The 27,984-nt window shown below is 34.3% G+C and overlaps 1 protein-coding gene across 1 annotated transcript; it reads right to left on the bottom strand.

Moving 5' to 3' along the window:
- LOC131947237 (collagen alpha-6(VI) chain-like) lies at window positions 1–27,548 on the bottom strand. The gene is made up of 29 exons (XM_059308384.1): window positions 27,086–27,548; window positions 23,009–23,250; window positions 22,684–22,846; window positions 22,179–22,361; window positions 21,338–21,397; window positions 20,842–21,077; window positions 19,703–19,865; window positions 19,267–19,449; window positions 18,961–18,978; window positions 18,347–18,555; window positions 17,992–18,154; window positions 17,245–17,424; window positions 16,770–17,005; window positions 16,443–16,605; window positions 15,914–16,093; window positions 8,823–9,064; window positions 7,575–7,737; window positions 7,099–7,281; window positions 6,058–6,293; window positions 5,182–5,344; window positions 4,734–4,916; window positions 4,473–4,490; window positions 3,110–3,318; window positions 2,755–2,917; window positions 2,034–2,213; window positions 1,501–1,736; window positions 1,139–1,301; window positions 645–833; window positions 1–20 (listed from the first exon to the last, which is right to left on the bottom strand). The coding sequence occupies exons 1-29, from the start codon at window positions 27,546–27,548 to the stop codon at window positions 1–3; spliced, it is 5,190 nt and encodes a 1,729-aa protein (XP_059164367.1).
- Between the last annotated feature and the right edge of the window lie 436 nt (window positions 27,549–27,984).

Raw genomic sequence — 27,984 nt, 5'->3', positions numbered from 1 at the left:
TTACTTGACAGCAGTAGAGGCTGAAACAAATAAAAATAGTTGCTTTTTCTGGATGATCACCATGATTTTTAGTATAACTATAACTCGTTCTTTAATAGTGTATATATATATACTGATTAGAAATTAAGTAACTTAAAACTAGTAAGATGGATCAAAGGATTACTCATCTTTACACACTCATTCGACCAGTAGCTCTGAGGGTACCAAAATTACTCACATATACACAAACTCTCAATAAGGTAACCCTATGTGTAATTAGACCTTTACACAATCTCTAAACCAGATAACTCTCTATGTACCGAGATAAGCATCTTTACACAATCTCTATATGTACTTAGATTACTTAGAGACCTTAGATTAGTTACATTAAACAAAAGATTACACATCTACACACTAGGTAAGTCTCTATGTACTTACTTTATTCACCTTCTCCCACTCTCTCTCTCTCTGCCAGATAACTTCTAAGGTAACTCTCTGTGTACCAAGGCTACTCAACTTTACACACTCAATTAAATAACCTTCTACGTACCAAGACCACTTACCTTTACACACTCTCTCGACCAGGTAAATCTCTGTGTACCAAGGCCACTCACCTTTACACATTCTCTCGACCAGGTAACCCTCGATGTACCAAGACTACTCACCTTTACACACTCTCTCGACCAGGTAACTCTCTGTGTACCAGGAAGTGGCTAGGTCGAAGGAATCCACCAAAATGACGTCATCAGCAGTAGATGCCAGAGCATTCATCTCGTCAAATAAAGTTTTGCCGCCGACCCCCAGGGTGATGATTTTCACGCCTTGTTTCTTGAATACATCAGCAGACTTCACCGCTGGAAGGAAGATATAAGTGTACATGCTATGTTTCGCGCTATTTCATAAAAAAAAATACTGCTTTTAAACTACTTCTTTAATAATAAATGTTTCTTCATTATAACTCTTTTATAATTATAACTTCGCTACAACCATTCAAGGTAATAAGAGTTTCGCCCAAAAGACACTTGCCCGAAAGCCGTACGCCCTAATATAATTTTGCCTGCAGATCATTGCCCATAGACTGTTGTTTTCCGAAAGACGTTTTAAAAAATTGGACAAATTGCCAGAACTAATATCTGTAATGTGACTTAATTTTTCTTACCATCACTCTGAGAGCTAGATCGTCCATTGGTTACCAAGACAACGACATCAGCGGCGTTCGATCTACCCCCTACATTTGAACTGAAGAGGTTCAAATCTACAACAGCACTCAATGCCTTGTGTGTAACAGTGGCGCCACTTTTGAAAGCCAGTCCGTTCACAGCCTGAAGGTGATAAGATGAAATGGAATCAAATCATCACAGGATATTTATAATATTGTATTTACACACACACACACACACACACACAATCACGTATACACAAACACTTATATATATATATATATATATATATATATATATATATATATATATATATATATATATAATTTTAAAGTAAATTAAGTTAAAGTAGGTAAATGACCTGCGAAATCAATGAAGCGTCTGAATATGTATTCAGGTCAAAAGCTTTCTGGGGAGCGTCCCCGTACGTCAAAAGACCCACGCTGAAGTCATTCGGGCCGATAGTGACCTGACTGACCACATCGGCCACGAACTGCTTCAACTTGGTCCAGTTCGCGCTGCCCATATTGGCTGAACTGTCCAAGATAAACACTACATCCAGTCCAACATTGAAGGGACATTTGTAAATAGGCGTCGCTGAAATAAAATTAATACGACATTAATGCACATTTCGTTTTCCATTGTTTAAACATTAATTATAACCTAAAAATAAAAATATGTTTTACTAAAAGTTTTAGAGTAAAATCTAACAAAGTAAACCAAAACACTTTAGAAAAAGAACTTTTACACATACGTTAATCGTTTCATTTTGCGTTTTACTAAATAGTACAATCACAAAAGCAGTGGTGGCGTAGCAATGAAATAAATTGCAGAGCATACACAAATTATATTCAAAACTTTGGCCTGACAGGTTCAACTGTTTTATAGACCTACCGCCTCTTAGACGCTTGGCCATCGGCACCACCAGCGGTTGCAGCAGATCCACTCTGATGGACTTGTATGTGTTGCTTTCATCACCAGCGATGTTTGTGATGTTTTGAGAGTTGTAGATTCCCCAAGCGAAGTTCACAAGTGTGTAGCCTTTGGACCTCAGGATATTTGCTGATTGAGCGGCTACAATAGATGTATAAATTAAATGGTCTCTATCTACATTCTGTTTCCAACTCAAAACATAATATCCCTTTCTTTTCTTCTAAAACTATTAGAAAATATTGTGCATATATACATAAGTCTGGAATATTTCGAATATTTGTTAATTTAAAAAAATAAATTGCAACAACGTTTATAACTATATATTTCGAAATCGAAAACACCTATATGTTTTACATCCCATGTACTATAGTCAATACGAAAAAACAATTTGTTTTTTAAAGTATACGTAAATTCCCGATACTGTTTATATTACCGTTCAATACTTAGCAGTACATATTATGATTTTAAATTGTAATACTCTAAACATTTTATAATTATTGTGAATACGATTCCTTCACTATATACAATTAATGCTGAGTAGCATTGGATGTGAGGTTAAAAATAATTTATAATTCTAAAAGGTATCAGGAACCATTCAAATTATCAGAACTTGATAATATTTATAGATAGTTACTTTAACTTATCTGTGCAATACATTTAGTTACCAAATGCTGGAACATACCAGCATCCGGGTCTTGCACTTGTCCACCTGTAATTGTCACCACAAACTTGTTGGTGAAGTCCCTACCGCCTCTAGCTGAGCTGAACATGTCCTCTTTCACGATCAGGTCGTAGGCTTTGGCCAAGTAGGAGCCGGAATGTATGAGCATAATTTCACGGATGGCCTGTAAAATAACTTACGCTGTTATTCCACAAACGAGAGGTTCACTGTCTTACCGACTTTTAGTAGGACTATGTATTAAAGGTGAATCAATTAACGTTTTGTTTAGCTTAGGATAACGTGGACAACACAGAACCATCATATGTTTCCCCTTTTATTGAACCCAATACTAAATCTATTCATCTTTTTATTTTACCTGGTACAGTAAACTATTATTTGAATAGGTATTCAGATCAAATTCTTTGCGAGCGTCGTCACTGAAGGAAACAGCACCAAACCGGAAGTCGTTTGGTCCGAGAGTGAAGTTCTGTGTCAGTAAAGCTAATATTCCCTGCTGCCACAGGTAAGCTGCTCCGTTCACATTTCCAGATGAGTCGGTCACTAGAATCACATCAGCCTTCTTCCCTGTTGTATGGCGAAAAAAACAAAGAACCATTCAGTAGGCCTACATATTGTGTACATCAATATCTATAAAAGCAAAGTTGTTCTTTTTTTTGTACCTCACACCTAATAGATCGGGTAATTGCAGGTAAGTTGCGGGGAAATTGTTCTTGACAAAATGTGCAGTTCACACTAGTTTTTAACGGGAAAATTAGGGCTATCTTAAAAATTGCGTTTAAAGTGACCGAAAACTGAACACAACAGACTAAATCAACACATGCACAAAAAACTGAAGGTTGGGTGTAGCGAAATGTGCCCTTGTGGCAAGGCCCCGGAAAACACGGAGCACGTACTCCAGGAATGTACGTTGTATAGCCAGGCGCGAGTCAGACACTGGCCCCAGCCCACCCCACTCAGGGAAAAATTATATGGGGCACCTGACAAACTGGAGACCACAGTCCGGTTTGTCCACGAAGTTGGACTTGTTGTCTGAATCCTCCACCATATTCACAATTAAGAACGAAGAAGAAGAAGAAGATGAACTAGACTGACAGCGGCCTTATATAAACCATACATTTTTAAAAGTGCTTGAATTATATCGACCACTAACAGATGTTGCACAAACGTGATATTTAGTAAAGTGATAGCTTTGGTGCTGTAATTACATGGAAAAATACCAGATTCTCAGAAATTATATATTAAGGGGTTAAGAATTAAACAGATTTACCATTTAATTGTAACTATTAAACACGCGCAACTGCGTCTTTAATTTAACTTTTAATATCCCTCAGGGTATATGTCGGTTAATTTTAGAGTCGAAGACTGCTGCTGTTTTATGTATTGCACAATAATTTTTCTTAAAACATTATGTAAACGAATATATAGGTGAGTTAAAATTTACATTTGAAGTTGGTTATAAATAGCTGGAGCAACGCCTAGCCGACAACGCCTAGTAAAATATAAAATTCTCACATTACACCCGTAATTTTATAAAATGACAGAACGTTTTAAATGATACACTTTTTGCATTGTAAAATAGAATTTAGTAAACATGGGAGCTAATGCATGCAATATACATCGCATTATTGTAATACATTTTACATTATAATTAACTACATTGCATAAATAGCGTGAAATGGATTTTTTTATATTAATACATTTTTTTAAAAAATCCTTACCAGTTTCTGCTGTGGATACTGAAACACAAAATATTGTACTTTTACAATTACGAAAAAAGCATGATGGTCTAAATTATACAACCAATTATAAATTTAACAAATGGTGTAGAACAAGTAAAATAGTAAAATTTAAACATTAGTAGCAAATTTGCTTTAAACGAAATCTAAATGTATGTCTGCAGTATTTAAAAACGGCACAAATATGGCATTTATATCCTAATATACGGTAATAAAGGGGAGGTAATCAAAAGGTAAACTAACCTTTACAAAGCCTGTTGACCAGTTTGTTCTTCAGGTTTGACAGCATGTCGACTGTGCTTGACACGATGACGTCATCGACACTCGAGGCTATAGCGTTGAGCTCTGAGGTCAGCACGCCATCACCTACACCCACGGTCAGAATACTGACATTCTGTTTCTTTATTACATCAGCTGCTTTCAGAGCTGAAGTGAAAAATCACAGACAGTCAGTTGAATGAGAAGTATCTCGATAGATAATATGTTTTATCAGTCGAAATTAATTGCATCAATATTATATGATCGTTTTATTATATGTAAAATATTAATATTTTACATTAGTTTTGATAAACCGATGTCGTATTAATTGAAATATAAACACATTTTTATCGTCGAATCGATGACTTAATTATACAACACGGAATTAACATTGATAGCTTATGTAAAGAAGTTTATGTAAGTTTGTACTTACTATCACTCAGAGATGCAGATTTCTTATCTGTGATGACCACAAGAAACTTCTTCGCCCCTTGTCTGTTAGCCAGTTTATCGCCAAACATTTGCCACTGGCCGACCGCATTCAAAGGTTTATCCAATAAATCTCCAGCCTTTAAATAGGGGTTTCCCTTTAAATCCTAGCAAGAATTAAAGTGTTAATAGAAATGTTATGATATAATATATGTCGATTGAAATAATATGAGCGGAACTAAAAGGAATGTAAAAGATACTTATATATCTATTTATAATTAGTACGGTTAAATATAATATTAGTATTATTTAAAATAAATGTATTTAATGTATTAGTTCAGTAAATTTTATTCTTTTTTTTTTCTTATATGTTAGTTAAAATACAATATTTGACATTAATTTTAATTACATTAAAAAAAGAATTGTAGTTTCAGTAGGTCTTAAAAATATATAGATACCTATTGGAGTAAAGTTTGCATTCTTTAAAACCAATGATTCTTAAGTCAGCACACGTCGTAATCAATATAGTATGTTCTCAAAACCAAGTCATTACATATTATACACCGCAAGTAGTGACAAACAACAGGTCAAAATTCGGCAATTTTCTAAAGTATAAATCGCGAACACCATCACGACTAGCACCTATGTAATGGCCGACATAACAATGACTTTTAATAACTTACGTAATATCATATTAGGTCACCAATTGCATTTGCTTGCGTTTAAAAACCAGTATGGGAAAACATTTGCTCAGGTTTTATCATGATGAAATTGAGTCACTCGTTTTGAAAAAAAAGCAAACTCACAATTCTACAAACACATATTCTCAACGGCCTCCATAGAAATCTATTTCATCAAACATAAATATATGGGATATTACTTTTTCAATTGCAGCAGAGTCTGTGTAGTTTCTGAAGTCTACCAGCTTGTAAACATTTTGTTGGTTGGAGACGACTCCAAACCTGGCATCGTTGGGGCCGAGATAAAATTTACTGGTGGTGTTCACAACCAGCTGGATAATCTTGTTGACTTTGTCGCCGCCGTTGTCCGAATAGTTCAGGATAAAGATTACATCCACCTGTTGCTGTCTAGGACACCTCAGAGGGAGAAGACTTGCTGTTGATTTAAATTGTGTGGAATAATACGTTAAGTAGTATTCTGACATCTTACAAATCATTATAATCTCACTAGGTACGAGTATTTAGTAAGTGTACACGGAAAAGATTTTAAATATGTAGCATGATAGATATAACCATATAATCGCCTAATATTAATTATTTAATACTTGCTGATGACTTTTTAATAAGCAATATTATTCATGAGTGTTAAACCCAAAATTTAATTAGCAAAAAGATACCGACTACGTAGTGTGACTTGCCTTGTAGATTTGACTTTGGTGTCGTTGGAGCTGCTGTAGTCGAGGATGCAGCGTTTGGATCAAAGCAATAAACGAAAGTTTGATTCAACGACATTAATGGCAAACATGACTTGAACGCAAACTTTGCTACAAATTCATAAACAACCCCATAGCTAAAAATGAACTGCCTTATTTCATTTTTATTAATAATAAATTAAACGGATTACGAAAAATTAAAATGTATTACTTGTAGCCTACTCGAGTATAGTTTCATTCTTGTTCATGTATACATAGATTTGACAATTTATACGTAGGTAGGATCATTTATACATATGTTGGATCATTATTTAATTTGTAGGTTATATACTTTATTAGAAGATGTCACTTAAAAATATGTTGAAACGTTGAAATCATCCTACAATTGGACCTAACATATTGAAAACTTGAAATCATTCTTATTTTGGACCAAGCATATTGAAACCTTGAAATCATCCTACACGTGGAACTAACATATTGAAACCTTGAAATCATCCTACATTCGGACCTAAATGTTGAAACCTTTACCTGTGCACAGTTTGTCCACCAGATCGTTGCGCACGCCAACCAGCTGTTCGAAGTAGCTGACTAGAAGTATATCTGCGTAAGAGGAGCTGATCTTGCTCATCTCTACATATGGACAGGTAGTGCCCAAACACACTGAGAGTATGCGTATGCCGCTTTTCTTTAGCGAATCGGCCAGATTCACAGCTGTTAAATAACGCAATCAAAATTTGATAAGTCATGTACATATAGTAATAAGTGATATCATGTTATAGATACATAATTATAGTTAACAATGTATTTTAATTGTTACTAAATTTTAAATGTATAATGATACAGGATATTTTGTTTTATGCTGAATAAATAATATTCTCATAAAACTTTATAGTATTTTCTTTTGGAAAATGTGTCATTAGTGTAAGTCTAGACTTGTTTAGGTTAAAAAAAAGAAGTTAAAAACATAGGTTATGTGTAATCATTAATGATTATGTATGCATTACTTAGCTGTAAGGCGTATGATTTTCCATCTGTGACAAGGACTAGGTTACGCCGTGCCTTCTCCCTGTTGGCCACAGTGGAGCCAAACATGTTCGAGTTTTTTATTGCGCTGAACGCTTTATCCGTGTAGTCCTTTAGATTGAGATCTGTCCTGGCTTTTATAGTCTGGTATTGATGAACAACAGTTAAAAGTCTGGATACATTATACAATACAAAGGCAGTGTGTAGGAAGCTTTAGTTAAAAGTCTATGTTTTATATTAACTTTTTAAAAAGAATTACATATTTCTACGAAAACGCAACAGTTGAAGGTTTTTTGTGTATTGAAATTTCTTTTCTATTTGAATTTTAAGATAATAACTAATTTATGGAGGATATGTTGAAAGTTGTTTTAATTATACTTTTAGTGGTTGTGATAGAATTATTATGACGTCTATGATAATAAGATAAAATAAGAATCTCGATTGTTTGAAAACGTCGAGATCAGAAGTTTTTGAATGGTGTTGACATAGACACTGCAATCGAACATCATATAACATCATAATAATCATATAATATAACATTTTTTTCTTTAAATTGCTTTGTGCTTAATAAATATTTAGTTATGAAATAGTTTAAAGGTGACGGAAAAAACGGGAAAACATCTTTTTATAAAAAAGCGTTTCTTTTTAATTTATGTATGTATAACCGTCAATATAATCATTGATCCTTCTTGTACTAACATTAATAGGGTCAGTTGGCGAGTTTATCTAACAGAAAAACCGCTATTTTTTTTATTAGTGTCAGTGTTTTTATGGTGAAATATCATTAAATTTAGCATTGCTTTCAATGGAAATTTGCCGTACCAAATTTTGAAAAGTCGGAAAAAAAATATTCTAGAGCGTTTTCTGTTTAAAAAAAACAACTCGCCAGCTGACTATATTGTTGTTAGTAAAAAAAAAATATCAATTATTATATAGACGATATATATGTTAGCTTATGAAATTTAAGAACTCAATAAAATGCTATTTGTTTCAAGATGGCAGCCATTTGCCATGGAAACCATATTTTCAAAATAGTCCTTGATGCTTGCAATTTTTTTCCTAACCTTTTTACCCTAAGTTAGATATAAACATACAAATCAATAAAACGTTTTAATTAAGAAGGTTTTTTTTTTCTGGGGCCTACCCCTAAAAATTTTTAATTTTTTTTCTGTATTTTTAATGTCTTTAAAATGAATCTGAACTATGTTCCAAAGAGCAGACAACGTTACCTGGTTGATGCTGGCCATGTCTGTCTGGCCCCACAGGTCCAGTAGATTGGCGACATAGTTGCTGTAGGTGACCACACCAAACCTGGCATTGCCCACACCCAGCTTAAACCTACCTATGACGTCAACAACAAACTGCACCTGCCTGTTCCACTTGTCGGCTGCTGGGTTGTAAAAGTTCTCGAGCACAAATACCGTGTCGATGAGGTTGTTGGCTGGGCAAGTCAGGGGCTGAGGTTGATCAACTAAAACACAATTACACAAGTTTACAGATTTCTCAAGCACAGAATCACTGACGTTATATGTAGAAAATGTAAAGGTATTTTTTTGATAAACTAGAACATGTTTGGTATACCATTAAACTTTATATTTAAGAAAAGATATTAGAAGCCCATTTTTCCATGTCCTGGGGCCTCTTAAACATTCCCAGCAGATTCACGTTAAGTATAACTAAGTTTTTAAAAATTGAAAACACATTTTCGTATTTATTTTTACAGTGAAGTAAACTAATTATAATCTATGTAATAGTAGATGTTCTTTGAATCAGCAATTCATAATTAGCGCCTAAATTTCAAAAACTTTACTATGCGCTTTATTATTTAATCAAAGATCAATAACTAACTAAAGTTATATGTAATGTTTTACTTACTAGCAAAGACGATAGGCAGCAAGCTCGACAAAAAAATAAGCTTTATAGAGCTAAACTGTGTCATTGTAGAATGTATTGAATTTTGTGATTACCTATATTCAGAGAGTACAAATAAAGATCAGGAATAATGCAAAACATTTACTTTCTTGCCCAACAGTAGTATCAATAGTAGGGTCTACCTACAAGTTGTAAAACCGAAATAATTAGCCAATTGACGGATACGTAATTTATCTTGATTGATGTGTGTGAACAATATTACAAACTAAACATAAATTAAGCATAAGACATGGAAAATCAATTTAAAAACAGTACATTACAAAATGTACAAAGAAAATATTTAAAAAATAAGCAAGCAGTATTTAAAGCGAAATATATTAGTAAATGCACAATCATTAAAACGAGGAATGTTAGCTCATAAAATCAAAATACTACCGTTCCTGTTCTATCGAGTAGCGAGAAGGATACACTTTGACGTTTTATTTTGTAGACGAGATTTTGTATAGTTGCTTCCACGCCTGTATCTTTATACGTTTCGCTCAACAGATTTTTTACATAACGATACAATTATCATTTAAATTTATTATCACATGTTGCCAACATTATAAGTGACTCACGCTGGCTGTGGACAAACATGGTGAGTTAACCATTTAAAAATATATTTTAGAAAAGACAGCAAAAATGTTTTTTCTCATATATAAAATAGAGATTTGTTAGTTAGTATTTGGTTCATTATGATTATAACGCTTTGATACGGTAGGACACTACTGCCACTACTGTATTTTCTTAAGTGATATTCACAATTTATTTTCCTTTTGAGCGTGCTTTGTTTTAATTCGTCCATATATGTTTGACTTATTTAAAAGATACGATTTTAGAAATAATTAAACTTAATACCCCCACCACACACACACAACGTCTTGTTGTAATGTTCCTCTAGATTTATGTTTGCACTATTAAATTATTAGTATTCGTGAATTTCAAAGTTTTATTTGTCGCACTTTAAAATTTGCTCGTCAAATGATCCATTCAGTGCAGTACTTTTAATTTGTATCGCGTATATGGCATAGAGTGAGCGTTTGGATATTGTATACCTTTATCTTTGAGTAAATATATAATAATACTAGGCATACTGCCTAGTTTTCCTGAAAGGCCAAGCCATTTACATAGGAGCATGCAAAAAATTAGCCAGAGATACCGAGTTTAAGTACCCGCGTATATGGCATAGAGTGAGCGTTTGGATATTGTATACCTTTATCTTTGAGTAAATATATAATAATACTAGGCATACTGCCTAGTTTTCCTGAAAGGCCAAGCCATTTACATAGGAGCATGCAAAAAATTAGCCAGAGATACCGAGTTTAAGTACCCTAAAATCCGCGTTGAAATAACCCTCAGTTGTTCCCATAAAATACAAAGATTATATAGGGAAATACAACTGGTTAGTTTTGACCCATTTGCATATTTTTCCCGGCTGTGGCGAGTTTTTTGTGACATCCCTAGGTGTTCTCCTACCACCTCACAAAATATCAAGGGGGGTCGTTCGGCAGGAACTTTTTTTTTCGTAATATAGCCCATATAAGGCGCCGGTCAGTCGAGGTCAGTTTTGACCCCCTCTCCGTGGACTTTTCGACCAACCGTCATCGGCCCTCGTGTTCCATCGCCCCAAGGCACCTAGTACCAAATTTGACGCGCCTGCGGCGCCGGGAAGTGCCCTGTCGGGCACCTGACCACTTTGCTTTATATATATAGAGATAATGTTGGGACTTTCTTGTCGCTAAAAATCATTTAAAATAGCATTTTATCAAAACATACAGACCAGAATTACAGGAAAAAAAGTTAAGTATGAAAATCCTCTTAATAATGTGATGGCCTAGGCAATATGACAAACAGCTTCAACCTCTAACAGAAAGAGAGTTTTCCATCAAAATTCCTTATGCTATTTTTTCCCATGTAACAAGGATATCTTTATGGGCAGGGATAGCTGTAATGGTTAGTTTCATAATTAGATTTCGTGTTAAAGTTCGGGATAATGTCAGTTTCAGGGCGAGGGATTTGGTTAGGTAAGTAAATCGCTTTAATTTAAAGGTAATAACCTGATTCTGAATTTTGTATCAATGTAGAGTATTAAAGATAGTAGAAAGTGAAAACATACATATACAAAATGTATCCAAACGTATTTTTAGCACACGTAAAAAATGTAATTAATGAATAAATATATATATATATATATATATATATATATATATATATATATATATATATATATATATATATATATATATATATATATATATATATATATATATATATATATATATATATATATATATATATATATATATATATATATATATATATATAAGTGTTAGTGTGTAGCATATAACATCAGGTATTATTTATCTTTCGGAATATTAATTACTATTTTTGTAACAGCTTGTGATCACGAAATGTCTACGTGGTCGCTAAACTTATTACTATTTCAAATTTGGCCGCTGTAGGTTATAATTGCACTGTAAGTTCTTGACATATGCCTCTTGACCCTGTTCTTTTTGTTCGATGACTTGTATCTAGTACACATTGTTCGACCCGCTGCACTGGACGACAAATATATTGTCTAGTTGCTGTCTGGTTCGTAGACAAGCTGTCTCAGTTTTGTTCCCACCTTACTTTTATAACGTCAACTCGACGAAAAAACCACCCACGGCCCTCATCCATCTTTATAAAAATGTACAGAGGTCAATATTATGCATATTCAGCTCAACGTGTTAAAATAATTTCTGATGTTGCCAACTTATGGCACATTATATATTTTAGGACGTGACTTTCTAGATACTGAAGGGAAAGTCAAAATAGGTCTAGGTATTGTAGGACGATCAATAGAAAAAATTAGGAAAATATAATCAGGTAAAGAGAATGACCTGACATGAAACGCAGTAGGATTTATCTAATCGATTCAAGCTAAACGAAATTTAAAACATTACATTTTTCTAAAAGTACACAAAAAATGACGTCATCAACTGTACATTAAAAACAGGATTAAAAATCGAATGCCGAAAATGATACACAATAATAACGACTTTATAATAATTGATAACCAAAACTAATATTATCGCTTGATTTATTTGTCGATAATGTAAAGTATTTGTATCAGTACTAAAAACCAAATACGAATAAGAAAATAAAAAACATTGCAATATTTTTAAAAAATTAAAATAAAAAAAAAGAAGATCTACATTTGAGGCAAATGTCATTATATTGATTTTGAAAAGTTAAAAAGTAAAGGTTTTATTACAATATGTATTATAAGGTTAAGCACGTGTAATTCTAAGTCTAAATGAATCGACTAAGTGTGAAACGTGAACGGTCTTATCGTGAAGTCTGATAAAACGTCGATTTAGCTAGTTTATTTTGGCCACTATGACTTAGGTTTAGTAGGAAAACGTTGCTGGTTATAGATGTAGGGTCTACCGTTAGTCCATCTGATCTCAAAAACGACCTTTGTGTATGGGAGCCTATATTTATATAAAAATAAATTACAACCCCCCCCCCCCCCCCAGAGAAATAGAGAAAAAACGACAGAAGTATCAAATAAGATTAAACACATTTTATTTTTTAAAATGTTTATTTCAAGAACGACATAAAATCCATTAATAAAATTCATCTCTAGATTTATACTTTCATGTTTAGCTGATCAAACAGCTAATTATGAATTATAATAACAGAGATTTTAGTTTATGTTTATGTTTGAATGAATAAGCAAAAAACGTGTTACTTGACAGCAGAAGAAGCTGAAACACAAATAATTGTTTTTTTACTGTATAACGAATATAATATTTTTATAATATATAACTTAATCATTCATTATATAAATATATATATATAAATATATAAATATATATATATATATATATATATATATATATATATATATATTCATATACAAATATATCTATCTATATATATAAAAAGCAATGTATGTGTTTGTGTGTCTGTGTGTGTGTCTGTGTGTCTTTTATGCATTACCACACCTCTTATCACATCACCGTGAAACTTTGGGAAGTTGTTGAAAATATTCCTGGGGAGGTTTCTCCGAAAAAACATTTCAAATTCGCAGGGGTGGCGCCCCGGCAGGGCGCGACTTGTTTTTTTTCTATATACGGTATATATAAATAAAAGTCTATTTTGATTTCACACTGTTCATCCGATAGGCATGAAACTTTGGGGAGTTAATTAGAATACTCTAGGGAAGGATTCTGTACAAAAATCATTTTTAATTTCGCAAGGGCGGCGCCACGGGAGGGTGCGATTTTTCTCAATATACGGTATATAAAAATAATAAAAGTGAATTGCCGCGACACCGTTCAAACGATCACCATGAAACTTTAGGAAGTTGTTGAGAATATTCCTGGGGAGGTTTCTGCGGAAAAAAAATTAAAATTCGCAGTGGTGGCGCCCCGACAGGGCGTAATTTGTTTTTTCTCTATATACGGTATATAAAAATAAAGTCGATTTTGGTTTGACATTGTTTATCCGATAGCCATGAGACTTTGGGGAGTAGATTAGAACACTATAGGGAAGGGTTCTGTAAAAAAATAATTTTTAATTTCGCAAGGGCGGCGCCACGGGAGGTTGTGATTTTTCTCTATATACGTTATATAAAAATAACAAAAGTGAATTACAGTGACACCGTTCATCCAATAGGCATGAAACTTTGGGGAGTTCATTATAAAACTCTAGGGAAGGGTTCTGTAAAAAAATAATTTTTAATTTCGCAAGGGCGGCGCCACGGTAAGATGCTATTTTTCTCCATTTAAAAAAAGTCGATTTTGGTTTGACACCGTTCATCCGATAGCCATGAAACTTTGGGAAGATGTTGGGAATATTCCTGGGGAGGTTTCTGCGCTAAAAACATTTTCAAATTTGCAGGGGTGGCGCCCCGACAGGGCGCGATTTGTTTTTTCTCGATAAGCGGCATATAAAAATAATAAAAATGAATTTCGGTGACACGGTCCAAACGATCGCCATGAAACTTTGGGGAGTTCATTATAAAACTCTAGGAAAGGGTTCTGTAAAAAATCATTTTTAATTTCGCAAGGGCGGCTCCACGGGAGGGTGCGATTTTTCTCTATATACGTTATATAAAAATAATAAAAGTGAATTGCAGTGACACCGTTATCCGATAGCCATGAGACTTTGGGGGAGTTGATTAGAAAAATTCAGGGAAGGGTTCTGTAAAAATAAAATCATTTTTTAATTTCGCAAGGGCGGCGCCACGGGAGGCTATTTCGGTTTCACGCCGTTCATCCGTGTACCATGAAACTTTGGGGGGATGATTAGATCACTCAATAGTAGGGTTCTGCACAAAAAAAAATTGTTTAATATTGCAAGGGCGGCGCCCTCCGGGGGGGGGGGGGGTAGCGATTTTTTTTTCTCTATACACGGTATATAAAAAATAAAAATCGGATGCGGTTCATCGGAATGCCATGAAACTTTAAGGAGTAGACGAGAATACTCCCGACAATATTACTGCGAAAAAGAAAACTAAAGTTTCTTATGGGCGGCGCCATGTAGGGTACAACTTTCGTCAATACACGGTTTGGCGCCCAGAGTTTTAGAGCGACCATGTTGGCACTTGGCATCCGTTAATCGAGCGACCTGCATAGCGTGTAAGGGGTACTACTATATTCAGCGGTAAAACTACAACAATCTTCTAAAAATAACTTTGTAACGCGATGAAATCCTTCTGTACAGTTTCGTCACCTTGCCAAAGATGAAAAAAATAACTTTTTTGAATATGAGGAGCCTACTGTAGAGTTTCGTCAATTTGCGAATGATGCATCTGCTATTAGACAATCCATTCAGAAATTGACGAAACCAGCATCATTATTAACAGGATGCTATTTGGCGCCTGTTAGTTTTATGGAGCCAGGAGTCGTATGCCGTGCCTATGCGGTAGTGTAATCGGGGGGTGGGGGCCCTGAGAGCGCCCCTCTACGTCTCTGACACATGGGCGGTCACCGAAGTGTGTTCTACCATATTATTTCGGTGAGTGATTAATGTACATTCAATGTTTTCATGCGGTAGTGTAGGTAAACCCGTGTCCCGATATTTATGATCCAAGCGCAGGCAGTGTTTACATTTAAATAACTCACTTTTAGAAAAGACGGTCACGCGTCTTAGAACATATGATTGGTAACGCGTTCCTGAAATCCTTCTAATACACTACGTCAAACTTACTTCTATCCCCGCGGTAACGCGCGGGGGACGGGTACGCTAGTATATTTATAAATATGCTTGTTAGAGTTTACAGTTACCCAAGACCATAAGTCTAATTACATTAATTACACATCTACCCACTAGCTCTACCAGGTAGCTCTCTGTGTATCAAAATTACTCAACTTTACACACTCAATTAGGTAACCCTCGATGTACCAAGACTACTCACCTTTACACACTCTCTCGACCAGGTAACTCTCTGTGTACCAGGCTAGGTCGAAGGAATCCACCAAAATGACGTCAGCAGTAGATGCCAGAGCGTTCATCTCGTCAAATAAAGCTTTGCCGCCGACCCCCAGGGTGATGATTTTCACGCCTTGTTTCTTTAATACATCAGCAGACTTCACCGCTGGAAGGAAGATATAAGTGTACATGCTATGTTTGTGTACATGCTATGTTTATGTACATGCTATAGATTTTTAACGTTGTTTTGTAAAAAAAAATTATAAATGTTGTACTTCATGTCTAGTAGCTTTAGGTATCATTATATCTTCATTATATTAGGTTGATAATTATAACTCCGCGACTACAATTAATATAATATAGTAATTATAGGTTTTATAAGTTTAGCCAATAAGATTCTTACAAAAATGTCTTGTGCCCTAATACAATTTACACGCAGACTATTACCCGTCAACAGTTTTTCTCGAAAGACGTTTGCTAGAACGGATATCTTTACTATTACTTATTTTTCTTACCATCACTCTGAGAGCTAGATCGTCCATTGGTAACCAAGACAACGACATCAGCGGCGTTCGATCTTCCTCCTACATTTGAACTAAAGAGATTCAACTCTACAACAGCACTCAGTGCCTTGTGTGTGACAGTGGCACCGCTTTTGAAAGCCAGTCCGTTCACAGCCTGGAGGTGATAAGATGAAATGGAATCAAATCATCACAGGATATTTATAATACTGTGTTACACACACACACACACACACACACACATACACACACACACACATTATCACATACACACACACACATATAAATAAAAATATATTTAAAAAAAAATAAGTAAGTGACCTGAGAAATCAATGTAGCATCAGAATACGTATTCAGGTCAAAAGCTTTCTGAGGAGCATCGCCGTACGTCAAAAGACCCACACTGAAGTCATTGGGGCCGATAGTGACCTGACTGACCACATCGGCCACGAACTGCTTCAACTTGGTCCAGTTCGCGCTGCCCATGTTGGCTGAACTGTCCAAGACAAACACTACATCCAGTCCAATATAGAATGGACATTTGTAAATAGGCGTCGCTGCAATAAAGAATGAAACGACATTACTACTTAATGTTATGTCATTTAGAAATTGTTTTACTAACATTTTGAAAAAAAATTAACTTCATAGAATAGAACCTGTACACACAAGTTAAAAATGTATGCATTTTTTTAAATTTAAATATTAACACAAAGACACGCTACCGTATATATATTGAACTCTGGAACAAAAAACTGAAACAAAAACTGTGGCTTGAGCGATTAAACTATAAACCTACCGCCTCTTAGACGCTTGGCAATTGGCACCACCAGCGGTTGCAGCAGATCCACTCTGATGGACTTGTATGTGTTGCTTTCATCACCAGCGATGTTTGTGATGTTTTGAGAGTTGTAGATTCCCCATGCGAAGTTTACAAGAGTGTAACCTTTGGACCTCAGGACGTTAGCTGATTGAGCAGCTACACAAACAAACATATTTTTGAGTCTACTCTGCTTCTCAACTAAAACATCTCGATTTCTTTTTTTCTATTCCTCTAAAACGATGACAAACTATTCTTTGTATTTAAATAAGCGTTAAATCTTTGAATATTTTTAAAATTAAAATGATTCAAAATGTAAGTGATAATATATTTTATTATTTTGATAAATGCCATTATATATTTCAAAATCGAAAACATCAATAGGTTTTACATCTATCTTATGTGTGATAGTTATTGCGCTATAAACAATGCTTCGTGTAAATAAGCCTAAGTAAACTCTCGATACTATTAACAGTTTAAGTATTGTGTATCATGTTTTGAAACTACAAAACATTGAGCATTTCACAATTATTGTTCACAAGATTTCTTCTTTTTGACATACAGTTAATGCAGAATAAAATTAAATATCTGATAGAAAATCAGTTATAATACAAAAATGAATCGGGAACCATTCACTTTATCGCGATTTGAAAATATGTAATGTTAATGTATAATTACTTTTAGTAATCTTGTGTTATGCATAAAGTTAAAAATGCTCATACATACCTGCATCCGGGTCTTGCACTTGTCCACCTGTAATGGTCACCACAAACTTGTTGGTGAAGTCCCTACCGCCTCTAGTTGAGCTGAACATGTCCTCTTTCACGATCAGGTCGTAGGCTTTGGTCAGGTAGGAGCCGGAATGTATGAGCATTATGTCACGGATTGCCTGGAAAATAAACTAAGCTGTTATTCCACAAACGAGGGGTGTACTATCCTACGGACGTTCCGTAGGACTATGTAGTAAATGTGAACCAAATAACGTTTTGTTTAGCTCAGGATAACGTGGACAACACAGAAACACCATATGTTTCCCCTTGCATCGAACCAAATACTAATTATATTTATCCTTTTATTTTACCTGGTACAGTAAACTATTATTTGAATAGGTATTCAGATCAAATTCTTTGCGAGCGTCGTCACTGAAGGAAACAGCACCAAACCGGAAGTCGTTTGGTCCGAGAGTGAAGTTCTGTGTCAGTAAAGCTAATATCCCCTGCTGCCACAGGTAAGCTGCTCCGTTGACATTTCCAGATGTATCCGTCACTAGGATCACATCAGCCTTCTTCCCTGTTGTATAGCGAATAAAATGTAGAACCATGTAAAAACGTAAAGGCGTATATACTCCTATCAAACATTCAAATAAATACACACACACACACATATATATATGTGTGTGTGTGTGTGTGTATGTATATTTATATATATGAATGTATACTAAAATCCATTGACGATTCAAATGTTCAGTACATATAATGTTTATAAAATATGAGAAAAATAACATTACATCCCTGCATTTCATTAAATACTTAAAGTTTTGAATAAGAAAATTATTTACATTATAAAGTAAAATTTAGGAAACCGGGAGCTCAATTGGCCAGTAGGCCTATACATCGAATAATTTTAATAGATTTTACCAAAAGTGTGAAAAGGATATTTTACTTTAGAAAAATACATTTTTATTGAAATCCTTACCAGTTTCTGCTGTAGACACTGAAACATAATTATGTGAAAAATAATTATGAAAATAGCATGATGTTCTAAATTATATCAACATTTCTATGTATAAGACAATACAAATGATAACATGTTTTTCAACAAGTAAATTTGTGTTACTATTTAAACATTATCTGCAAGTTAGCCTTTATATTATATCAGTTTTAATATAAATTAGCTTAAAACATAGTCCAAATTTGTTTCTGCAATATTTAAAGTCACAAATATTGAATTATATCCTTACATTCGGTAATAAAGGGGGAGGTAATCAAAAGGTAAACTAACCTTTACAAAGCCTGTTAACCAGCTTGTTCTTCAAGTTTGACAGCAGGTCGACGGTGCTTGACAAGATGACGTCATCGACACTTGAGGCTATAGCGTTGAGCTCTGACGTCAGCACGCCATCACCTACACCCACTGTCAGAATACTGACATTCTGTTTCTTTATTGCGTCAGCTGCTTTCAGAGCTAAAGTGACGAATCACAGACAGTCAGTTGAATGAGAAGTATCTCGATAAATAGTTATTATCATTCGAATATTGTATCAATATTATATGATCATTTTACTGTATGTACCATATTAATTGATATAAGTTAACATTTATTTTACGCCGATCTCTAATTTATCTATAAACAAAATGTATACCTCCGTATCGATGACTTAATTATAGAACACGGGATGTACATTGATATGAAGTTGTTTATGTAAGTTTGTACTTACTATCACTCAGAGATGCAGATTTCTTATCTGTGATGACCACAAGAAACTTTTTTGCCCCTTGCCTGTTAGCCAGTTTATCGCCAAACATTTGCCACTGGCCGACCGCATTCAAAGGTTTATCTAGAGAATCACCAGGCTTAAAATCGGAGTTCCCCTTTAATTCCTAGCAAGAATTAAAAATATATGAAACACATTGGAATACACATTCAATTATACGAGTGGAACCAAAAGGACAATTAATAAAACTGTTTATAAATCTAAATAGTTATGTATAACGTATACAATGAATTAACTACACGATTAAATGTAATAGATAGGATAATAATTAAATATAACATTTCTCTACTATAACCATTGTGTCTTTATGTAAATTATTTGCAGCTTTTCACTCAAAAAATAAAGAACACTTTAACGATTAATAATGTTTTCATGTTAATTATTATTCTACCTGTTAGTAAAATTATATTGTTATTTTTTTACTAATATAAATGACATAAAAAATTATAATTGTAGCTTCAGTAGGTCTTAACCCAATAGATTCATAAAACATCTCAATTCTTTACAAACCAATAATTCTTATGCCAAAACACGTCACAATCAAGAGTGTATGTACTTCGAATCCAATTATTATGCACTATTTACTGCAAATTAGTTAAGAAGACGCTGAACGATTAGTTACTTTGCAGATAACTTTTATAAAAGTGCATTACAAAAAAATTGTATATTCCTTAAAAGTTCTTCGGAAGTTTATTAAAGCTTGGTCGCTAATCTTCTCTAACAAAATAATTTAAAACAGACAATTTCTTTGCCAAATATTAGCATTCATCTTGGCTATAATATTCGAAAACATTTCGTGAACACCAGCTCACCTGAGAGTTCGCATTAGCTAGATCTGCTACATTTCCTTATGGTTTGATAATGTTTAAATTGGTTTATAATAACTTGTTTAATATAAGATTGGATGAAAGATTGCATTTTCGTGCGCTGGCAGTCGCTAGTGGATGAATCTGCTCTGGCTGAATCGAGTTCAAATTGAGATACACATTTCGACAATAAACACACACAAATACACAGAATTACAAACACAATTTCTCACAAACTCAGACACAATTCAATATAATCAAAGGCAAATGTATTACTTTTTCAACTGCAGCAGAGTCTGTGAAATTTCTGAAGTCCTTTAGTGCGTAAACATTTTGTTTGTTGGATACGACTCCAAACCTGGCGTCGTTGGGACCGAGGTAAAATGCATTGACGGTGTTCACAACCAGCTGTACCATTTTGTTGACTTTGTCGCCGCCGTTGTCCGAATAGTGAAGGACAAAGATCACGTCGACCTGTTGCTGTCTAGGACACCTCAGAGGTAGAAGACTTGCTGTTGATTTAAAATTGTGTGGAATAATACTTTAAGCAACATTCTCTCGTTTTACCTATCCGTACAATACGCTGTGGGAATATGTAGTATACAGTATATACAGGAACAAGATATACTATTGAAATATGAAACATTGATATAAGCCATAAACATTAAAATATAATACTTGTCGGTAATTCTATGATAAGAAATATTATTCTGAAAGCGTTAAACACAAATGTTGAATAAGCAAGACATGCTGACAAAGTAATTTGACTTGCCTTGTAGATTTGACTTTGGTGTTGTTGGAACTGCCGCAGTAGAGGGTGCAGCGCTTGGATCTAATTAGTAAAAATAATTTTATTCAACGACATTAATGGCAAACATTACTTAAACGAAAGATTCGATACAAAGTCATAAACGTGTACATACCATTTTAACTTAAAAGTATACTTGCATTGTTGATTTTAAAAGAAACTCATTACATACATTATAAACATTTTAAATGTTGTTATTTGTTTTAATTTATAAACAAGCATGCTTTCAGTTTTTAGAATGTATACGTTTTTTTTTATGTTTACGTAGATTTGATCATGTATATGTACATTTGATTATTACGTGTATGTTGGATCATTTTTAAAGTTCAAAGTAACAATAATAAATTATAATAGATTCCAGAAAAAAAATATTTGTCGCTTTCTACGTGTTCTTTAAAAGATGCTACATTTTGACCAAGAATATTGAAGCCTTGAAATAATGCTACACTAGAACTAGCATATTGAAAACTTGAAATTATCCTACATTTGGACCTAGCATATTGAAACCTTGAAATCATCCTACATTTGGACCTAACATATTGAAACCTTGAAATCGTCCTACATTTGGACATATTGAAACCTTGAAATCGTCCTACATTTGGACCTAACATATTGAAACCTTGAAATCGTCCTACATTTGGACACATTGAAACCTTGAAATCGTCCTACATTTGGACATATTGAAACCTTGAAATCGTCCTACATTTGGACCTAACATATTGAAACCTTGAAATCGTCCTACATTTGGACATATTGAAACCTTGAAATCGTCCTACATTTGGACCTAGCATATTGAAACCTTTACCTGTGCAGAGTTTATCCACTAAATCGTTGCGCACGCCAACCAGCTGTTCGAAGTAGCTGACTAGAAGTATATCTGCGTAAGAGGAGCTGATCTTGCTCATCTCGTCATACGGACAGGTAGTGCCCAAACACACTGTGAGTATGCGTATGCCGCTTTTCTTTAGCGAATCGGCCAGATTCACAGCTATTAAATATCGCAATCAAGTTTTTATAAGTGATGTACATATAGTGATAAGTGATATCATGTTATAGATACATAATTCGAGTTAACATTGTATTTAAATTGTAACTAAATTTTAACAGTTTTATGATACGCAATATTATTTCATGGTAAACTATCATACAACTTTATATTATTTTTTCTTTTGTAATTTTTTGTTTTTGAATATGTGTCAGTAGATTGTCTGTCTACAAATGGCATTTGTGTAAGTCTAGACTTTTTAAAGTTGAAAACAAAGTTAAAAACATAGGTTATGTGTAATCATCAATGATTATGTATGCATTACTTAGCTGTAAGGCGTATGATTTTCCATCTGTGACAAGGACTAGGTTACGTCGTGCCTTCTCCCTGTTGGCCACACTGGAGCCAAACATGTTCGAGTTTTTTATTGCGCTGAACGCCTTGTCCGTGTAGTCCTTTAGATTGAGATCTGTCCTAGCTTTTATAGTCTGGTATTGATAAACAACAGTTGAAAGTATCGGCTTTTATTTTTATTTTTTTAACTTTAAAAGTGTGTAGAAAATTAAGCTTGAAAAAGTTTAAATTATTTGAAATTTTTTTTTGTCTTTAAAATGAATCTGAACTATGTTCCAAAGAGCAGACAACGTTACCTGGTTGATGCTGGCCATGTCTGTTTGGCCCCACAGGTCCAGTAGATTTGCGACATAGTTGCTGTAGGTGACCACACCAAACCTGGCATTGCCCACACCAAGCTTGAACCTGCCGATGACGTCAACAACAAACTGCACCTGCCTGTTCCACTTGTCGGCTGCTGGGTTGTAAAAGTTCTGGAGCACAAATACCGTGTCGATGAGGTTGTTGGCTGGGCAAGTCAGAGGCTGAGGTTGATCAACTAAAACAAAATTACAAAGGTTTACAGATTTCTCAAGAATAGGATCACTGTTGTTATGTTTAGAAAGGTTAATGTTTTGTTTTGATAAAAATAGAACATCTTTGATTTACCATTAAACTTCATATTTAAGAAACTATATTAGAAAGCCTTTCTTCCCTCCCCTATATCCGTTTAAACATTTAAAAAAGATCAATGTTAGCTTTATCTGAGTTTGTAAATTTTAAAACATTTTTTCTTATTCATTTTTACAGTGAAGTAAACTACTTTTAATCTATGCCAGCAATACATTATTAAAAAGTATACTACAATATTTTTATTATACGTTTATCATTAAACCAATGATCTATCATCAACTGAAATAGATATAGTATATTTTCTTACTAGCGAAGACGATAGGCAGTAAGCTCGTCATAAAGATAAGCTTTATAGAGCTAAATTCTGTCATTGTAGAGAGTATTGGAATTCAGTGATTACCTGTATTTAGAGAGTACAAGAAAAGATCATAATTAATGCCAAATATTTACACCCTTGCTTAGCAGTGGTATCAAAAGTGCATGTCTAGTAAATCGAGTATTAAAACAGAAAAAAATAGGCTTGACGGATACGTAATATATCATGAGCGATATGTGTGAGCACGATTACAAACTAAAAATAAAGTAATCGCAACACATGGAGCTTGAATAAAGAACAGTGCATTAAACAATGTACAAATGGCATATATTACAACATAAACCAAGCAATTTTTAATATATATATATAATACTAAATGTACAATCAAACATTTGACACGACAAATGTTTGCACATATAACAAAATACTACCGTCCCTGTTCTATCATGCAGCGAGAGGATACAATTTGACGTTTCTTTTTGTAGACGATAATTTGCTTCCGCACATTTCTCTTTATACTGTTTTTCACAAAAACATACTACTTAAGATACCATTAACATAATAATTATTGCCAACCTTATCAGCGACTCACGCTGGCTATAGACGCACATGGTGAGTCATTAATTCAAGGCCGAAAACTTAGAAAGGACAAAATAGTACTTTTGAAAAATATAAAATCGACAGGTGTGATTCAGAATATTTTTTATAATGCATTGACATGTGTGCATGTATTGTTTTATTTCGACTATTTTCTTTTTAGTTGAGCCTTTCATCATTTGACTTTTTGAATGATACCATGTTAGAGATATTTAAAATCAACCCCTGCCCCTCACACACTCAAACGCGCAACGTCTGCTTTTGGCGACACGCATTATTCTACTACTTCTTATTTCTTCTTCTGCGTTCTTATTTTTAGACTTTTTAGAGATTCACTCAAACACAATTATATATACTGTCAACATGTTATGCGCCATATAGGCCGTTGACTCCAATTTCAGCCTGCTTTCCTTTTTGGTTTTGCTTGTATAACCTTTGCTTCCATAGCAAATTACCAATTACAAGGCAGCAGTTGTTTAATTTTTCAGTTGTCTGCAAGTATAGTTGTTGTCGAGAATCATTTGCCCGAGGCTACGAACTCGAGGCTTTTTGGTTGAGCAGCCATGAGCTTTAGTGGCTTTACCGACCGCCTATTGTACGAACATTTTATTCTTAGCACTTTCATATTTTCTTGTCGGATGAAGCATATATAAATGGTATACAAAACATGTTTCTATTATATTAAAACAAACATTTAACTGTTCGAATAATACTGACACTGAAATTGTGCTAGAGAAATCTGTAAACTTTTGGAATGCATGTAATGCAGTACTTTAAATTCGTAGAGCTATTACGTACACGAGTATGCGTTGGAATATTTATTATCTTTTTTTAATTTAACTTCTGTAACATAAAAATATGTTTGGGCTTCAAAAATTATGTCTTTTGAATATCTTCTTTGAATGCAGATATAAGAAAAATAACGCTGCGAATTAGTTGTCGCTAACAAGTTGTTTACATTATTATTATATTCAGAATTTACAGACCAGTATTACTAGACACAAGTAATCACGAAACTTTACAATGTGTTGGCCTAAGCAGCAACACACACTTTATTTACTTCTAACACAAAGAGAAAGAGTTTTCCCATAACAAATCCTTATGACAGTTTTTTCTCATTGCAACAAAGGCACAGTTGGCGTTAATGTTTAGCTTTAAAGTTAGTTTTCGGGTTACGTTATGGGATAAGGTCAGTATTACGGTTAGGGATTGGGTTAGTTTGTTATGTAAATATTTTGAAGATAATAACCTGACTCTGCATCTTGCCGATCCTAAAAATGTAGATTATTAAAGAAAAATATAAAATGAAAACGTACATACATGAAATGTATAAAAACAAGTGAGTCTGTTTCTCTGTGTGTGTATGTGTATGTGTGTTTCATACTGTTTACTTGGGTGTATGATGTAACAATAGAAATTAATTCTATTTCTGAATATTTAATACATTTTTTTGCTACAGCTTGTGATCTGGAGGTGATCACGAAATGGTCACGTGATCGCTAAACTAATTATTATTCTGAACTTAACCGATGGAAGTAACATTTGAACAGAAAGTTAACGAGATATGCATTATTGACTCTGTTGCTTTTATTCCGTGACATTTATCTAGTACAGATCGTTTAACTTTGTATACTGGGCGCAAAATTTATTGTCTAGTTGCTATTTGGTTCGTACACAAGCTGTCTCAGTTGTTTTTTTCACACCTTTTCTTTTATAACGACATTTAGTTTAGAAATACCTTGACAAAAAACCGCCCACGACCCTAATTTGTCAATGAAAAAAATGCAATGTGTTATGTATTGTACATATTCAGCTCAACTTTTTGAAATAATTTCTTCTGTAGTCATCTTAAGGCACATTAGATATTTTATGACATGACATTTTAGATAGTGTAGAATGGGGTAACATGTATGTTGTAGGACATAACACTAATATTGGACAAGCCAGGACATTAAATGGTTTAGGACAAGGCACATTAGATATAGTAGGACATTACACATACCATTTTTTACAGGACAGGAAAATATATAATGTGGTTGGAAAGTGTGACGAAGTGTGTAAACAGTGTTAATTTGAGAGGTTATGGGTGCAAATGAATGTTGTTGCGAAGAAATAATGAGTGTAGAAAAATTATAACGTGTGTTGAAAGTAGTGAGGTTTGATGCAGAAACGGTGTTTTTGTGTAGTGCTAGTTAATAAGTTCAGAGTAGGATTTTTATGCGAGAGAGTGCTACTTTTTTATGTTAATTCTAACGTAGGGAGCATTAGTCTATGCGTCTTGTAAGTCTGAAACAATCCCCAGCAGGAAGAAGTATTGTGTGTTTGACTAAACACAAAGTGCCGATCTATAAGAAAATAAACTTCAGATCCGATACTCGAATTTCGACAGGTAATTGTCCGTTTGAAAACAAAACATTAGGGCATTTAAATATCAGAAGACAGAGCATATTAAATGTTGTAGTACATGTCACTTTACTTGTTGTAGAACAGGGAATATTAGGTATTGTAGGACATGGCATATTAAATCGTTGAGCACATAGCCTATTAGGACAAAATATCCAAGACAAAATATCTCAGGACAAATGATTGCTAGGACAAAATTTCTCTCGGACAAAAACTCAAAGGACAAAATAAACATCAAGACAAATGAAATAATTAGTCCAGATATATTTTGGGCTAAGCTCTTTTGTCCTGTCACCAACAGGAAGTATTAGATGTTATTAAGACGAAATATATTGTATAACATTTCACAATATCTCTGTGTATGATGAGCACTTTTGATAATGTATTAAGGTCAATTAAATGAATAAATTAATTGTAATAAAAGGCACACTGCATGTTATAGTACATGGCATAATAGATTGTGTAGCACAGTGCACGGTAGGTGTTGTAGCATAGGACATGGTCGGTGTTGTAGCATTGGGCACGGTAAGTATTGTATCATTGGGCACGGTAAATGTTGTAGCATAGGACATAGTAGGTGTTGTATCATTGGGCACGGTAAATGTTGTAGCATAGGACATGGTAGGTGTTGTAGGGCAGGGCACGGTAAATGTTGTAGCATAGGACATGGTAGGTGTTGTATCATTGGGCACGGTAAATGTTGTAGCATAGGACATGGTAGGTGTTGTAGGGCAGGGCACGGTAAATGTTGTAGCATAGGACATGGTAGGTGTTGTATCATTGGGCACGGTAAATGTGGTAGCATAGGGCACGGTAGGTGTTGTAGGGCAGGGCACGGTAAGTGTTATAGTATAGGGCACGGTAGGTGTTGTTAGATAGGGTACAGTAGGTGATGTAGCATCCGGCATGGTAAGTATTGTGTTTATTAAGCAGCATATACTCGGCAATGCCCGGGATTAGAAAATATATTACTTTTCGCATTAACCTTAACAATAACCAACCAAAACCAAAACAAAATAAACGCAAACACAGACGAAACACAAACACCAACGCAAACACAAACACACAAAAAAACACAAAAAAAGCAAACGCTAACAAAAACACTAACACTAACACTAACAGAAACAGAAACAGAAACAGAAACAGAAACAGAAACACAAACCCAACCACAAACACAAACGCAAATGCGCAAAGGTTCACCTACCTTGGAAGTATTGTTGATAAGCAGGGTGGGACAGAAGCAGACATAAAAATAAGGACCGGTAAGGCAAGATCTGTCTTCAACCAACTAAAAAATATTTGGGGTTCTGGAGATTTAACCCTAGGAAAAATAATCCGGATCTT

The sequence above is a fragment of the Physella acuta genome, unplaced genomic scaffold, assembly GCF_028476545.2.
Source record: "Physella acuta isolate Inbredline_101_S28 unplaced genomic scaffold, ASM2847654v3 ptg000590l, whole genome shotgun sequence".
Classification (NCBI taxonomy): domain Eukaryota; kingdom Metazoa; phylum Mollusca; class Gastropoda; family Physidae; genus Physella; species Physella acuta.
The sequence above is the reverse complement of the archived record's forward strand: the minus strand, read 5'-3'. Positions and strand labels throughout refer to the sequence as shown.